The sequence below is a fragment of the Anguilla rostrata genome, chromosome 1, assembly GCF_018555375.3.
Source record: "Anguilla rostrata isolate EN2019 chromosome 1, ASM1855537v3, whole genome shotgun sequence".
Classification (NCBI taxonomy): Eukaryota; Metazoa; Chordata; class Actinopteri; order Anguilliformes; family Anguillidae; genus Anguilla; species Anguilla rostrata.
In genome coordinates this window covers 19,679,519-19,695,483 of record NC_057933.1, presented here as the reverse complement: position 1 = coordinate 19,695,483, position 15,965 = coordinate 19,679,519, and the positions used below count along the sequence as shown (strand labels likewise).

The window sequence follows — 15,965 nt, the reverse complement described above, 5'->3', positions numbered from 1 at the left end:
TAACATGCGGTTCTGTGGATTTGGCGTTAATGGGAAAGATCGAGGTTCATACATTTCTTGCCTATTCTTTCATAAATATATTATTTGTTTTACTTTAGTAGTATGACGTACTTTGCAGATACTACTGAAAAATTAGATCAAGCAAGTTGGTGAGAGATTTAGAGCAAATTTTAATTATATTAAATATCTTTTATGCCGTCTCTTTTAAATCGTTTAGTTAACATTAATATATTATAGGATATGATACTCCATTCTTAACTGAGAACGTAGCAACGGCAGATGAAAATTCTATTTTAGGATTGTTGTCGCCTTGCGTGTGACGTATTTGGCTCTTTTTACTTGATTTAGGCCTAGTTGAATTTGTTGAATCGTAATTATTATTGTTATTTTTTTTAAAAATCCATTAACCTATTTATGAACAGAGTAAAAGCTATGCAATCATTTTAAAAAAGTGTGCTGAGCAGTTTAGGTTTGAGGTCTACACCTTTCCTCTGCTTTGAAAATGTCAGTGGTCTGTGAGGGATTTTTCAGAAGGAGAGAGGTAGCGACTGGGCTACATTTTCCACGGTTCAGTTGATGACATCAGCGAGATGGAGGCGGCCGTTATTATCATTGCTACGGTGGTTTTGAGGACTAGAGGTATTGAGGTCGTCCTGTCAGTTCTTTTATTGTGTTTAATGAATTTAGTCAACTTTATTACGGAACATTTTTTGTGGATGTGATTTTAAATGCTTATCCAAAATTATATCTGAAAGAAAAATAAAGATATATACATAAAAGAAAAGTCTTACAAAGTGACATATGGGGGACAGACATCAAAGCACATTTTAAAAGAGCAATTAGCCTGAACAGGAAACTTACAAAGGAATTTTTACTTGAGCTGGTGTAAATCAGCAGTGAAAAAAAGTCTGAAATTTTAGGGGAAAGAGGAAAATTCCTAGGGTGACCAGATTACCTTGAGGACCATGTATATAATGCAATGATAACTTACAAAAATGTTAACTACTGTCAGAAAACCCACTTTAATAAGGAATACAGGATGCCTGTTCTACCTAACAATGTCAGGCATAAATATTTAGTAACTGACTGAGCTTGGCTGCAGTATCTCTGGTGTGTTTCTACATCATCTGGTAATTGCAGGAAAATTATGATATCATTGTGTCCTGGCTCAACAGACAACTGTGTCATTTTCTTAACTACTTAATAATGAAGTTTTTTTTCAGCCTGTGGTTTCCCTCTCTTGAAAGTGGGGTTCTTCATAAAGGATAAGAGGATTCAGATAGGCTAAATGTCACAGTTTTTATTTTGAAAGCCCTTATTAATCTGACCCTTCTTATTAAGATGTTTGATCTTTGCACACAAGGCATATCTCTCTATCTGAATTATGCATACAGATGAAGCTGAAATAACAAGGACAAGAGAACAATGGTCTAGTACTGTTATTTATCACTCACTGTGTAACTTTTGAATTAAAAAATGAATAGCCCCGCTGTAGTATCTTCTAGTTGTTAAGAGAAATAATGAATTACCCAGCCCACAGCTTAACTGTTTTATTGTGATTCATTTTGCTTAGTGGAGCTTTTATGCAGGTCCTGTCTGGCCAACATTTTAATTTTTATATTGACTGGCAGAGTCCAGCTGTTGCACTAGGTAAAAACTAGACACATAGTAGTTGAGGTACTGTCTTGTGTGTAATCAGTTCAAAATAAGTGCAATTCAGGTCATGGAGTGTAGTGCAGGCCTGCTAATTCTGCATTTGTTACATTTATTTGTATTCTCCAGAAAAAAGGTCTACATGTTGGCTATTTCCTGGTTGATCAGCCGTGAAATGTTATGCTGCCTGTTCTGTGTGTTATCCAGCTCTGTTACCAGTCATAAATGAGCAGGACCCGATAATTGGCACTCACACAACTGGCATAGACTTATACTCAAACGCCTTCCCTCATGTAACCAGCCAGGACCCACTGTGTCACAGGGCCCTAGGGGTTAAACCTCAGAATTTGAATGGCAAAATGTGCTGCCTACAGAGGAATTTTGGGTGACACTGGGGAAGAGCACAAAAGTGACTGAGGGTACATTCCTCATTAGAATCAGACAGTGTTAATGAGGAGTATTGATGAGAAGAATGGGAGTTTAGAGAAATTAATTTTTTTTTAGTCCAGATAGAACAAAGAGGTGCCCTCACAAAAGGGAATATGGTTTCACGGAGTCATACTGCCTGTATCACACAAAAGAATGAATGAATAATGAATAATGACATGTCTGAACCAAACCAATGTATGTAACTGATTTCCTAATTGTACAGCAATTATTTTATGCTGTTTTGTTGTATCTTTATTCTGACTTGAGCAGGGAGGGTGTGGGTGTGTGTGGGAGTATAAATGTGCATCTGGGATTGAACTTCAGCATTTTACCCTTATGTGTTGAAGTCTGCTGTTGACAGATGCAGAAGCACATGTCGCTCTCACACTATCTGCATCAGTTGCAATACTCGTGGCAGAGATGTTCATCTATGACAGATTGCACTCTTCAGTTGTACCCTTGCCCAAAGGCTCCTCACAAATAAAAAAGTAAAGTAAGGCACGTATGTATTGAGGAAAGAGCACACAAGGCTGAAGCATATGCCATCTAAAGAGGATGTAATTGATTTAAGATTCAGAACAAAACCTTGTTAATGATTATATATGATCTTTGGTAAAATAACAATAGATTTAAAAGAAAAAAACTATAAAGGACCCCTTTAACTCAAAACTTGGTATTACTTGAAAATAATAATTTTTTCGAAAGCATTTTAATGGTGACTCAATCGTTTTTATTCAGAAATATGAATGAATCCATAATTTCACAAGTCTGAGCTAAAACAAGAGCTGAATCAATATTTATTTTTGATACATAAAACTAGGTGTGTTACCTGATAGCCACTCAGGTTTTTTTTAGAAGATTGCTACACCTTTTATTGTTAGTGTGGGGGGGACTGACAGTAGAAGAGGTCAACAGAATTTGGAACTTCCTGCTACTCTGAAAAGGTCAAAAGCCAAACTGAAAGGAGGTGCGGTGGCCAAATGAGCAAGTGATGAGCTGTTAGAATCTTTGAATTTATTAGGTAGGTGTGGTGACAGGAATCAGCGAAATCCAGCGCTGCACGAGCCCCATTCCGCTCATAGCCTACATTTCACAGTAAATGACTGAGCAACCTCAGGCTTTAACGGGACTTGTCCTGGATGTTTTGAGCCTTTCAGATTTTTATGCCTTTGTAAAGTCCCAATTATATTTTGAAAAGACAAATGGTAATATGTAGCAACGTTGCTGATGCTAGAATCCTCTCGTAAACAAATTTGTTTTTCAGCAACAGCCTCCCACCAGAGTGTCCTAGGAGTGAAGGTTGAAGGGGATTCTTCATCCAGGCTCATGAGAAATGCTGGATCCATCTGCATTAGGCAGGCTAGACAATACATGGCATGTATCATTTCACAGGCCATTGTTCCTTAGAACAATATGTCTGAGTACATCGAAAATCAAACCTGGCTTTTTAATCAGCTTTCAAATTTTTGCACACCCGATTACGGAACGTCTAATGCTGCTTAAATGAAATATTTGCCCTCCTTCTGGAGAATTCAAAGCTCTTTAAAATTCCTCCCTGGTAAGTCGCTAGCTGAACATATTTTTGTGTGTGGGAGGACTGTACTGCCAGGCAGAATTTGTTTTGCTCCCTTTTTTTGGACACACAAGGAGACCTTGATACGACATGAATCAACTGCACCTTGTAAAATAATCTAGACAACCAAAACAATCCTCAACAGTAAGAATATTAATAATCTTTTTATGTGGGGGGTAAACACCATTTGATTGCCTGAGCATTTCATTTATTGTATTATAGTGCTCTTAGCAAACAACAACATAGATAACAGCACATTGATATATCACAGAGTAACTGGAGTTCACCAGTTATTTTTTATGAAAGTAATGCATTGTTTGTGTGTTGCATGATATTGAAACCATAGGCATTGTGGAATCTGCTCTGGGTATACACATTTTCAGATACAGTATAGTGCCTTTTAATTTGCCTAAATACATATTTACAACATTGGCTATACCAATCAAGTGATTCAGGCATTTTCTTTTGATTTTCATAGCCTGTGACCCATTGAGCTGAGATCTTCGTCAAGCAATCGTTGATATGTTGTAGGACAGGGGACGTGTTCTGTCTCTCGAGGTTAACACGACGTGTGGCTCGGTGGTCTGTCAAGTGTAATGGGACTGCGCGCTGTAGGGGGGTGCGCGGAAATTCTGTGGATGGTGGAGAGCCCCTTGGGTCCCCCCTCCCCCGCACATCTGGGCAACCCCTGTCACAAGCAGGTGTCGCCATGCCTGACATGACAGCACCCACCGAGGCCTGAGGAAGTGGCAGCATGTCATCCACAGACGTGTAGCGATAAGACTCTTTTATTTGTATATTTAGCTCTTTCCAGAGCTTAAGGTACAATATGTCTGAAGATGGCCAATCGGTGGGATGCGTAAAGAAGTGTTTATTTTGAAGCATCGGGTGTGTTTTTGCATGTGTGCTTGGCACAGGGGTTAGGTTTTGTCTTTCACCATGCATAAAAAGATTAAAAGAAGGAATATTTAGTCTGACAGATTCATTTACAATGGCGGTCAGGACTAGAATAGTATCTGTGAAAAAGCAGTGTCCTCAGCTGAAAGGCTAAATTTAACATGGTCATATCACAAATATCGCTGAGTGGTGGTTCAAATAAATTTGCAGCCTTTATGTATACATAGCCTGCAAAATTCTACATATTGTCTACCTTACTGAAAAAGTGGGCTTTTTTGTGGGGTTTCAGGCAACTACATTCCTGTATGTTTGAGAGAAAAGTTTCCACACATGTGACTTCCAGTCCAGTGTCACTTGCTCTGTTTTTACCAGAAACCACATCAGACGCGGCATATACAACAGACAGAGAGAGAGAGAGAGTGAGAGAGAGAGAGCGAGCGAGAACGAGAGAGCAGGCGAGCGAGAGCGAGAGAGTAGAGAGTGAGAGAAGAGCCTTACTCATTAAGCAGAAAACCAAGTTCAGCTCAGCACACACACGCACGCACGCAGAAAGAAGTGGAGGCTGGTGACGGGTTCTGGTGACGCGCTTGGCTATGGCTCAGGGCTCTGACAGTAACGACACAAGTTTCACGAGGTCTCCATCTCCAAACAGCAGGCAGGTAAGACGTCCGACCGTCTTTGCTCTTTCATTCAGCGTCTGCACATGTTCACTGTCAAGCTCGTTCAGATGGCTGGAGAGGGGCCTCACTGGAGTTTTCTGGAGTGCTGGCAGATCGTACATAGATAGCTCACCACGATAAACACTTCAGGATGGTGTTTTCTGGCTTCCTCTGAATGGAATTATTGAAGATAATGGATCCCTTGCAGTTCAGAACAGGTCCTTGGTGAGCACCTACATCTATGCAGGGAACTAGATCAAAAGCTGAAGAGAGATGGTCTCAGTTTTATCTAAAATACAAAGACATACACTTCAGTCATGGGTTTGGAAGGCAATTGAGTGATGCGCACATAAATATGAAGCATGGCTAGGCAACTTTCTGTGTAGTGCTCGCTGGGTCAAAACCATGAAAGTCGAAATATGGTCATTTTTAGGACATTATTTCTTTGTTGATTCAAATGAGGAGACAAATGGTGTTTCCGATAGAGTTGAACATTGAACCAATAGTTCATCTAAGAATTATATATATAGGCAAAATGATATTTATCGTCTTTTGAAAGCAGCCATTGCACATGGGTCATTGTGCCTTGTCCTGGTTTTTACTTTGATCACTGGGGCAGGTCTTACACTCAGACAAAATGCAGTCCATTAAAATAGACATACCATGAAATTGTTACTTCATATGGGTAATATACAGATACATATTTTACGTAAATAGATAAATGGATGTTGTCTCTTTGCGTGAGTGATGCCAAAGTTGAAAAAAGGAGTTGACACTGCAGAATCATTTTGATACCACTGAAACCGTGACACCCTAAAGGTGAAACTGGGTGTGTTCTGAGGAAGCGCCAAGGCACTGGCACCGGCAAAACTGACAGATCTCCATCACTGCTGAAAGCCTTGGTCAGCCTGTGTGGCAGTTGTGCAACTCACATAGGCTCACCATTCAAACACCTGCTGTGCAAAACAGCACACCTCTCAAACGTGTGCCTTTGTATCGCCTCTATGTAGTCTAGTTTCACAGTTAGTGGTAATCATGCAGTCTCTCCTAGACCTTCTTACACAGTGGGGATGTTTGGTTACATCATGCCTAAAAAGCTAGGTTACTTTAAAACCTAATCATTTTGCTCATGGATATCATCCTATTAATTTAACTTTTGTTGAAAGTTTGATGAAAGTTTGTGGGAGGCTTCTTTCCAGAAACTTCAAGGCCTGACCTTTATTGCTATTCTCATGAAGTCCTTTGCTTATCTGATAGATTAGTTGCCTTCTCTGTCATTCAGCTTTAGAAATGGTTGTTAGCCACAGTTGTAAAAGATAATGTGCAGTATTCTCTTTCTAAGAATCAGCTCCTCCAGTTCCTTGTTTGCTTCCTCTTTCTGAAGTCCTATTTGAGGACAAAATCAATTTCCCTGTTTAACTTGCAGCGTGTGCAGCATTTGTCTATGGGGCGATTTTCTATTTTCTTTGGTTTAAGGGTTAAATGGTCCTTGGCAGTGTTTCAGTTGGTTCAGCCAGTTAATGTATTATAAACACAAATAGAATTTTCATATGTATGCCTAAGGTCTTGTTATGATATGTTGCAAATCTCATCAATCACCCCCCCTCCTTCCCCAAGGACTCTTCGGATGATGTGAAGAAGGTGATGAGGAGGGAAAAGAATCGTATTGCTGCCCAGAAGAGCCGGATGAGGCAGACACAGAAGGCTGACAGCTTGCACTTGGTGAGCAGGGTACCCCGTCCACTTGCTGTTTGGTGGCAGAAAATACACATGTTGATACTGCTGGACGCTGAGATGATGCCATTTCTACTTTTCAGAAACTGAGCTAAATTAACATGGAGAAGTAGCTTCTTGATCCACCAGTTTACAATAAAATCATGATTTGATGGAAAAGGGAAGTTTAGAAATTACCAGCATCTAGCTACTAAATAAGACATCGGTAAATTGTCACAATCTGGTCACATTGAAGCAGCAAGATGGTTTCAGTGTTTTGACTGACTTGGTTTCAGTGACACTGCAGGTCAAATCTGGAATGGAACTGTGAGGCATGTAAGATGATTGCATGTCAGGAGCCAGAGAAAGGACTTCTTGCTTATATCCAACAGTCAGCTAAAATAATAATACTCACCTTAAATTCACCTGTATCCGGCTAAATAATAAACCAATGGTGACTACATGGTGCATAGATGGTGTGTGAGCAGATAGATGTTATATTGGGAATGTAAGGTGCCATATGGTGCTGTGTCATACTGATGGCTTCTGTTGTGATGTACACATGAAGAAGGCCTTCTTGGTGTTTACAGCAGACTTTTGCATCAATTAACAATGCGTGGGCGACAGTCCCTTCTGAGATCTGGAGTGGTGCGCTGATGGGCACTGTGAAATTACAGGCTAAATCAATGTTTCTCAGACATCATCTACTGTAGTTTAACTAAGGTACTGCAAAAAACTACATTGTGTCCCCAGTTGGGGCACGAATTATCAATGCAAATGTAGCTGAAATGTTACAGAGATGTTGGGAGACTGTTATTTGTTGGCCAGTCTTTTGGAAGAATTTTTTTCTAAAAATTTTGCTTCTCAGAGGTTTTGTGTGAGTGTATTACCATATTAATTTCAACCGTCCAATATGCAGCAGTTGTATGCTGGCAGGAGAATGCAAATACACAAATCTAAAGTATGCACGTACTTCCTGTCAAGCCGCAGGATCTGTTCATTGACGAGGTTTAGGTGTAAGGTTTTTAGTCACTTGCTTTCACTTTACTTATTCATATAGAATAACCATTTCCGGACATGGCTCCAATGAACATACTACTAACAAGGCTATTGATAAAATGGGCCTTCAATGAAGCACTTTCACTTCTCGGTGGTTACTCTCAGGGAGTGGGACCATCTAAGTACACACACCCTTAGCAGGAACTGAAGAGAGAATTACATCGAACGGTCGTACTGTGCCTTCCCTGTTCATAACCTACATACGAAGACCCAGACAGGAAATCTGAGTGATACAAGAGGAATATAATTCTGCTAAAAACGTTCAGAAATTAAATGCAAACTCTAGTCTTGCAGGGGAGAGCGAGGCTGGAATGATCTTATCTGACTTGTGCCTTTGGTTTCTGTATAGTGCTGTCCAGAAGTAAGTGGGGAAATACCGCTGTACAACTGAGTTTCCACATAACTGTGGTAATTTATGCTCTCTGGATCTACTGGCTGCACAGATAATGTGAGATGAGATAGGTTTCATTACATTTTTCATTTCCCCTTTGCTTCTGATTTCAGATTTTTAGATGTGAATGACATTGCTTGTTAAATTTATCCTCCGTGAAAATGCATGCATGTAAAATATCAGCCTTTTTGTATCAATATTGTCTAAATATATGAAACGTATATTAATCAGTAGTTTGACAGTTGTTTAAAGTCAATATTTGAAACCTAACATTTGTCATTTCTAGATAAAAATGTTCAGTCACCATCCAAGTATCGCAAGAAAGGTTTTTCTGTTGAAATGTTGTGGTTTTTGGTTCACAGTTGCCAGACAGTTGGGGGCTTGACACATTTCATCTTCCATTCTTTCAGGACCATTTTTAGAATTGGTTCACATAATTATGGAGCTTCATTTTTATAAAGCCAAAGATGAGACATCAAGGGAATGAGAGAAAACATTAAAATATTAAATGAGAGAAAACATTAAAATATTAAAATATTAAATAAATGAAACACTGAACAGTAGAGCTTGGGTGGGACAGCCGGGGTCTCAGTGCTCAGTGTATTCTGTGGTTTCAGTTTCATCACCACACATGATAAACAGGAAACTCAATTTTCCCTCCCTGTGACATGTTTCCTGTTAGAGCCGGTCGGTTTGCAGATTATTTTTTCTTCAATGAAAATAAGCTTTAATCTGGTGGTGGGCAGATACGAGTGTGAGGCCATCATTTCTGGTAAGGCGTGTGTGCTGAAGTGCTGGTTGGGTGAGTGACGTAGGTGGGGCTTACCCTGGGTCTTGTTTACAGTAAGTTCACAGTGTGGTACCTCCTCTCCATTCTGTGTCAGTCCCATCAGCAGAGCTAAATGGAACCTTTATCTGCTTAACCCACACTTCTAGCACAACAACCTCCACTGTCATTCTCTGAAATTTGTAACGTGAAATTTGGCAGACAGTGGCCCAGTTTGAAGTACTCTGGCCAGGAAACACTAAATGACTATACAAAGTGTAGAGAAAGGGCCTGAATTTTCACTTATGGTACAAAAGCGGTTTTCAGAATTGCTGAACAATTACTTGTAGAAAACCATATGTCAGAAGGGCAGAGATATAAGGCTGTAAATGTCCGAACCTCTCCCATCACCTTACATTGGGATAGTTTGTTTGTAGTATAGCATAACCAGTCTGTATAATCCCAATTGATAGCCACTGCTCTCTCATTTCAGGAGAGTGAGAACCTTGAAAAAGAAAATGCTGCCTTGAGGAAAGAGGTGAAGCAGCTGACGGAGGAGGCCAAATACTTGTCATCTGTTCTGAGCAGTCACGAGCCTCTGTGTTCTATGATGGGTCCACAGTCCTCTGACATCCTCTACTCTCCACATCATGGGGCCTTCCACCAACCACACATGGCCTCACGCTACCAGCACTGACCACCGGGGGAGCTGCTGCCAACAAAGAGTGCGGTGAAGGTGGACAATCTCCTTATAAGGGGCACATGGGTTTTCATTACAGGGGGAAACGGTCTCACATGTGTACATGTTTAACAGAAGTAAACAGCCATTGTTGATTACTCTCAGATTTCATCGGTGCCAAGTGGAGCTGGAGATCAAAATAGTTTTAAAGGGAATGACAATCCATAATGTTAGACAAACTGACAAACACAACCATTGCCAATGTCCTTTGGTTGGTAAAGATGGTAAACATCAACTCAGCACAGCTGGCTGATGGGATAAAATGGGTAAAAGTGTCCTTTTGAATGTGTCTTTTATGCGTGACCATTTCAGTTTTTGGCAAATGGATCAATTGGTGGCACAGGACAGCAATTGTTTTACTGTAAACGTGTTTCTTATTTAGAAACAAAATCTTAAATATTAGATTTCCTAGAACTGTAGGTCTAGGTTCCTTTTGACCTATGTGTTGATTTGTTTTATTTTAAAATGTATTATTTATTTCAAGAGTGATAGATTTGATGAATATTTTCTAAATATCTTGACTTGTCTTGCCTTTCCGTTATACTTCCAGTTGAGTCGATGAAATTAGTTTACTTATTCTTTAAGAGTGATAACTCACAACATTTACAGTGTTAATGGTAGAGAAGTGTTTTGTGGATATTCATTTGAACATTTATTCTGTTTGGTGCAGTTGGAACAAAGACATCCTTCATGATTGCATTCATCATAAAAGAATGTTTTATAGTAAATATTATAATGTCCTAAATACCTCAAGATTTTAGTACAAATCAACTGAAAATGTTTTGAATGTTTTAAAATTAAATTGCCGAGTGAGAATGTAGTTTGTATAATTTAGTAGGAAATTTTGAAAATTGTTATGGGTACTCAAATACAAATACACCAGTTCAAATCCTGCGATTTAATTTGCAAGCAGTTTACACTGTATTCTTTATACCATATCCCATAGGTATTTGGGTTGAAAGAACTATGCTCAGTAATTGACAAATTAACAGGATCCATTGACATGAGATTACCTGTCTGTTATTGACACATCTATGAAGTACAAGTCAGGCAGTGGGTCATCTTCAGCCCAATGAACTGCAGCTCTCTTTCCTGAAAATTGATCGAAATTTTATAAAATTATATGAGCAGTGCAAACCTACTGATTACCTGGCACACAAGTAGTTATTGGAAACACCTATTTAAAATTTTATAATTCGTTTTTAAATCCATTATTCATCTGAATTTATTTATGCAGTAACTGAGTTGCCTTCCCAAGCCCTCCATAGAAAATTGTGTTCTTCTACAGTGAGCCATCTCATGTCTTCTTCTCAAGGATATCTTTTGAAGAACAATGGCTGTGATGCTTGATTGAAGTTTCTTCATGCGATAACTTGTAGTCTAATATGCTACTTAGTGTCATTTTTCTGGCCAGGAAAGACTGAAGTGTCCTTTTTAAAAAGCAGTATTTATTTCAGATTTACCCTGTCTGACGGTATCTCAGGAGATAGAGGGTAATAATGAGTGGCTGTAAAACATACTGGTGATTTAAACATTCTTATAGAAACTCTTGTAACTGGAACTGGTTCATTCAGATATAAACCAGATACAACCATTATTATAAAATCCCATGTGAACACCCAACTAGTGCACATGTGAACTATAAAAATAAAGCTCACTGATAAGGTGAGAGTGGAAAAAGGTGACCTATGCTATTTATTTCAAGCCACAAGTTTTGTTTTCACATGTTAAAATTGTAGTTCACATTTGAGTCAGTCACGCGGGAAAATGTGAATATAGATAATTCACATATGAAGATGCAAATTTCACGTGACTTCGTGTGATCTTTTTCCTTTTCACATGTGGAAATTTTCATTCACATGTGAAAAAGTCAATTATATGTGAAAATGTTAAATTCACATGTGATTTTTTTTGTAAGGAAAGGTCAGCCATTTATTTCATATCACCACAGCAGAGATGACTGTATTATATCTTGAATGTCTAATTAAAAGAAAATAATCTTGAAAAAAAAAAAATGTATGTACTGTTTTTATTATTATGGTTTTTTTTTTGGTTTACCATTAGATAAGTTGCTTCGACAATGGAGTCGAGATGATGTGGAATTGATTGTCCGTTACTGTATATATAGGCTATCTGTCCATCTGTCTGCGAACAGAATAACTAGGAATATGTATACATTTGAATGCCATTTCATTAAATGATTGCTACGGGATAGTGACGGAATAAGTGAAGTCATGCAATAGAGGTCATGCCATATATATTTTTTTTGTTTACGTCCCCGGTTATCTCGATGTTAGGACTCTCGACGTTTTCTCTTGATTTTCACGGCCATTTTTATTTGGTATTCTCGACATAATATACGTTTTCTTCTGATTATATTATCTCCTGATGATATTCATATTAATAATACTTCAAAGTGTCTACCTGAAATTCAGTCCCTGCTTTCTTCCTGAATCAGTTCCTTGTCAATGTAAACATCAAAGATGTCTAGGCTACTGTTAACGTAACACGATTTTTGAGTCAGTCCCAGGTCAAAGTAAGATTGAAGGCGTTCATCTATCGGTGGCAACATCGTCAGTCCGTCACACACAGGATGTATATCCGAATACTGTGTGACGCACTAGTAATGGTTGCCTTTTATTATGTCGAGATCACGACCAAAACATCTTTTGCTTCTACGTTAACTTAAAAATGAGTAATTCAGTCATCTGTGTATAAAACATTAGCACGCGGTACAATAGGGGCGCTGTTTCCCCACCAGTAAGAGTGTCTGTTTGAAGGTATTCTCGGAAAATGAATGTATGTCAATTGCTAGGGTGACAGGTCTTAGAAGCTTTGACATTTCCGCCCATCGTGTTTATGCTTTATATATTGTGATGTATCAAACTTCTGTTTTATAGTTTCTGTTTTACTATAATTTTAACTGTAATTTTGTAATAAAAAATTAAACCAGTGCTTTGTTTTTACTGCGCCATCTAGTGGTTGATATTTTAATTATGGATCTAATCCCTCGCTCCCACAGTAAAGCAGCCGACATTTGACACATTTATATGTAAACCACTGACCCACTCCTAATCCTGATCAGATGATTATGAATAAACAGTAGGTCACAAGTTTGTCTTAAATGAGTGCCAAATTGTTAAATTGTTAGAGTAGAAAAACGATTTTATCTCTGAGAGCTGTTTGTATGTACTATCTGGAATTTTACCTAAATATGCAGGAGTATAAAACATAAGCTTGATTTCCAATTCGTATTGCATTCATATTGATTTTCAGGCAAACACTTTTTGGTGAGGTAGGACTTAACTCCCACGAGAAAAAAAACAAAAACAAAACACTTATAACCAGTATCAATAAAATAGTAGAAACAAAATAGACGTAGCATATATTAGATAGGCTGGCCTACATCCCAAAAATTTACAATCGCAAATGCGCAATATTTGCTTTTCATACCCCCAACATATAAAACTTTGTAGAATAGCTTACTCCTCTCTGACAATATAGATTTTTGGAGTTATCGCTCATTTCAAATTGATTGGCACCATGAGATCGTCGAGTTCATTTCAATATGCAACTATATACCCAAATGGGAAATGAGCACAATAGGATGGGAATTTACAGTTGTAGAAGCTTAGAGTTTTAATTGAACGGCATTGTAGTTCAATGCAATGTTCAGTTCAGAGACTGTAAAAAATAGACTCAGTTGTAAAGCTCCGCTAAGCATGTTCCACAACTGCAAGCCTTTGACGATCGATTGGTTAAACTTCACAGGATGGTTGATATTTTCGGACCACGTGGTTGCGGGAACCCGGCGTTTAAATGGGGGACGGGCATGCAGGAGGTAATGGAAGATAACGGAATTTTGAGACATAAGGACATCTACACTAGACACACAACGGCTGCAATATTGGTTGCGACAGGATAAGGTAGTTTATGTAGGGCTAAGGCTTGTGTGTACTAAGCGTAGTAAATGTATTTTAATTGTTCGTTTGCTAGCTAAGGCTAATTTTACTTGAGCATAATACTTGCGTAGCTTCCGTTTATCAGCTAATATTGCGAAAAAAACTGGCTACATGCCTATACATTTATGACCATATTCATTATTTACCAAAGTCGTCAAGTCAGCTGGTCACTTTTTTCCTCTGCAGCTAATTGATAACTTTTAAGCTTGCTAAGACATAATAGGCAATATCTCGTTTACCATTAGTTACCAAAAGAGAAAGGATTTACCATTCAGTTACCCGTTAATAGTTGTGAAATAAACGCCTTAAAGAGTTTTCTAGACAAGTTAGGACTTCCAGACTGCGCTATATATGAAATTTTCTTACCAGTTGTAGCCAGGTTTGTGACGAAATCAAAGTTATAATTTTTGAAGAAACCTTTTGATATTGGCCTATAATATATTTGGTCTAAAGTAAATTTTGATTGTCTTCCAAGTAGGCTATATCCTCGCGTTTGTACTGTTACCTATCGCATTTGAAGGAACACTTCTACAAGATCAACTATGAGCGAAAACTCCAGTGCTGTTGGATGTGAAATGAATTACGATAAAAATATTTCGAACCTTGAGAAAAGTAACAAACAAGGCGACAATGCCCCTGTACAGACTGAACTAAAGAACGTTTCAAGTGAACCAACAACGCGCTTATATAAAAGGAGATGGGTGATAGTATTTATGTTCAGCTCATATTCATTGTGCAATGCATTTCAGTGGATACAGTACGGAATTATCAACAATATTTTTATGAAGTTTTACAATGTGGATTCCTTCGCCATAGACTGGATGTCAATGATCTACATGCTGACATACATCCCCTTTATATTTCCCGTCACCTGGCTTTTGGATAAAAAGGGTCTCCGGATCATTGCGCTTGTGGCCACCGGTTTTAATTGTTTGGGCGCTTGGACGAAAGTAGCTAGCGTCAGACCCGAACTATTTGCAGTGACAATGTTCGGACAGTTCATCTGCTCATTCGCCCAAGTTTTTATCCTTGGAATGCCATCCCGGATCGCCTCGGTATGGTTCGGGTCAGAAGAGGTCTCTACAGCCTGTTCAATTGGAGTTTTTGGGAACCAGGTATGTTGTAAAAATAAAATAAATGCGCCAACTATTGCTTCGTCTAGCTTCAACCGACAGTCTTCCACGTTTGAGGGAGGACTGCAAAATTCTGGTTTAGGGATACGATTTGTTATATGGCTGCCAATAAATGGCTACGGTAGCCAACACTTTTTTTCTTCATTTTATTACATTTTAATAACCTTTATAATGGGATTTCTTGGCCTCCAGTGTCCCTGAAAGACCAGACTGACTCCAGTAAGACTTTTCAGAGTAGTTACACTCTCAGCGCAATATTGTATCTACAATAAATAAGATGCAACCCAGGTCTGTCATTGGGCTACACACTTTACTGTTCATCTAGATATTTAGAGGAACAAATAAATGTGCATCCCTAGATTCTGCAGCCAAAGAAATAATCTAAAAAAACATTTCAAGTTTGTCTTGCAAATTGAATGCAACTGCGGATTCATCCAACTGCTAACCCAACGCCTTAATAAAACCATCTTTGCATTTTTGTTCCTCAGAATGGGCATATTACGTTTGGTCATTGAAGTACTAAAACTCATCATAACTTTTTTGACAGCAGAGGGTTATTTTTATACAGTGTGAAAATATAGTATGTACATACTACTGCTACTAATAATATTCCTAATAATACTGATGATGATGAGGATGATGATGATCATCATCATGAAGACACTTTCCAAATAAAAGATCAAAACAACCATAGCAATAAAATTTCCCTCAGTGCTGCCAATAATGTATTTTTTATTTTGCCTGCGTGCCCTTTTGGCCCAGTGGCTCTAGACAAAAGCACATCCCTGACATTTTCAGGCATATCATCTTAAATAAAATCTACACTGGTTCAGAGTTTGTTAGTCCTGTGGGGTGAATAACTGTGCTTCAGTCCAAAAATGTTGCATATGAAATATAATCAAGGAGGTTTATAGAAGGAGAGAGCACATTGTGAACCCACAGAAACATTTTTTGTTTCCAGTGTACATCCTGTTTTTGATCATTACATTGG

The 15,965-nt window shown here is 38.5% G+C and overlaps 2 protein-coding genes across 4 annotated transcripts in view; both read left to right on the top strand.

Moving 5' to 3' along the window:
* The first annotated feature begins 45 nt into the window (after positions 1–45).
* batf (basic leucine zipper transcription factor, ATF-like) lies at positions 46–12,834 on the top strand. Its single transcript, XM_064328197.1, has 3 exons — positions 46–5,211; positions 6,829–6,933; positions 9,634–12,834. Exons 1-3 carry the CDS (start codon positions 5,146–5,148, stop codon positions 9,835–9,837), a joined length of 375 nt encoding a protein of 124 aa, XP_064184267.1. The 5' UTR covers positions 46–5,145; the 3' UTR covers positions 9,838–12,834.
* Positions 12,835–13,716: 882 nt separating this feature from the next.
* Positions 13,717–15,965, top strand: part of flvcr2a (FLVCR choline and putative heme transporter 2a) — a 44,352-nt gene continuing 42,103 nt past the window's right edge. Inside the window, exon 1 of one of the 3 annotated variants that reach the window (XM_064328106.1) lies at positions 13,717–14,956. In XM_064328106.1, the coding sequence (XP_064184176.1) occupies positions 14,384–14,956 (573 nt within the window). In that variant the 5' untranslated portion in view covers positions 13,717–14,383. The remainder of the gene's footprint in view (positions 14,957–15,965) is intronic. The other 2 variants (XM_064328056.1, XM_064328063.1) reach the window with 2 other exon arrangements.

Excerpts from the sequence above, each read along its gene's own strand:
- batf (XM_064328197.1), top strand. The coding sequence starts at position 5,146 with ATGGCTCAGGGCTCTGACAGTAACGACACAAGTTTCACGAGGTCTCCA. Across the intron at positions 5,212-6,828 it reads CATCTCCAAACAGCAGGCAG|GACTCTTCGGATGATGTGAA; the intron begins GTAAGACGTCCG and ends TCCTTCCCCAAG. Across the intron at positions 6,934-9,633 it reads AGGCTGACAGCTTGCACTTG|GAGAGTGAGAACCTTGAAAA; the intron begins GTGAGCAGGGTA and ends CTCTCATTTCAG.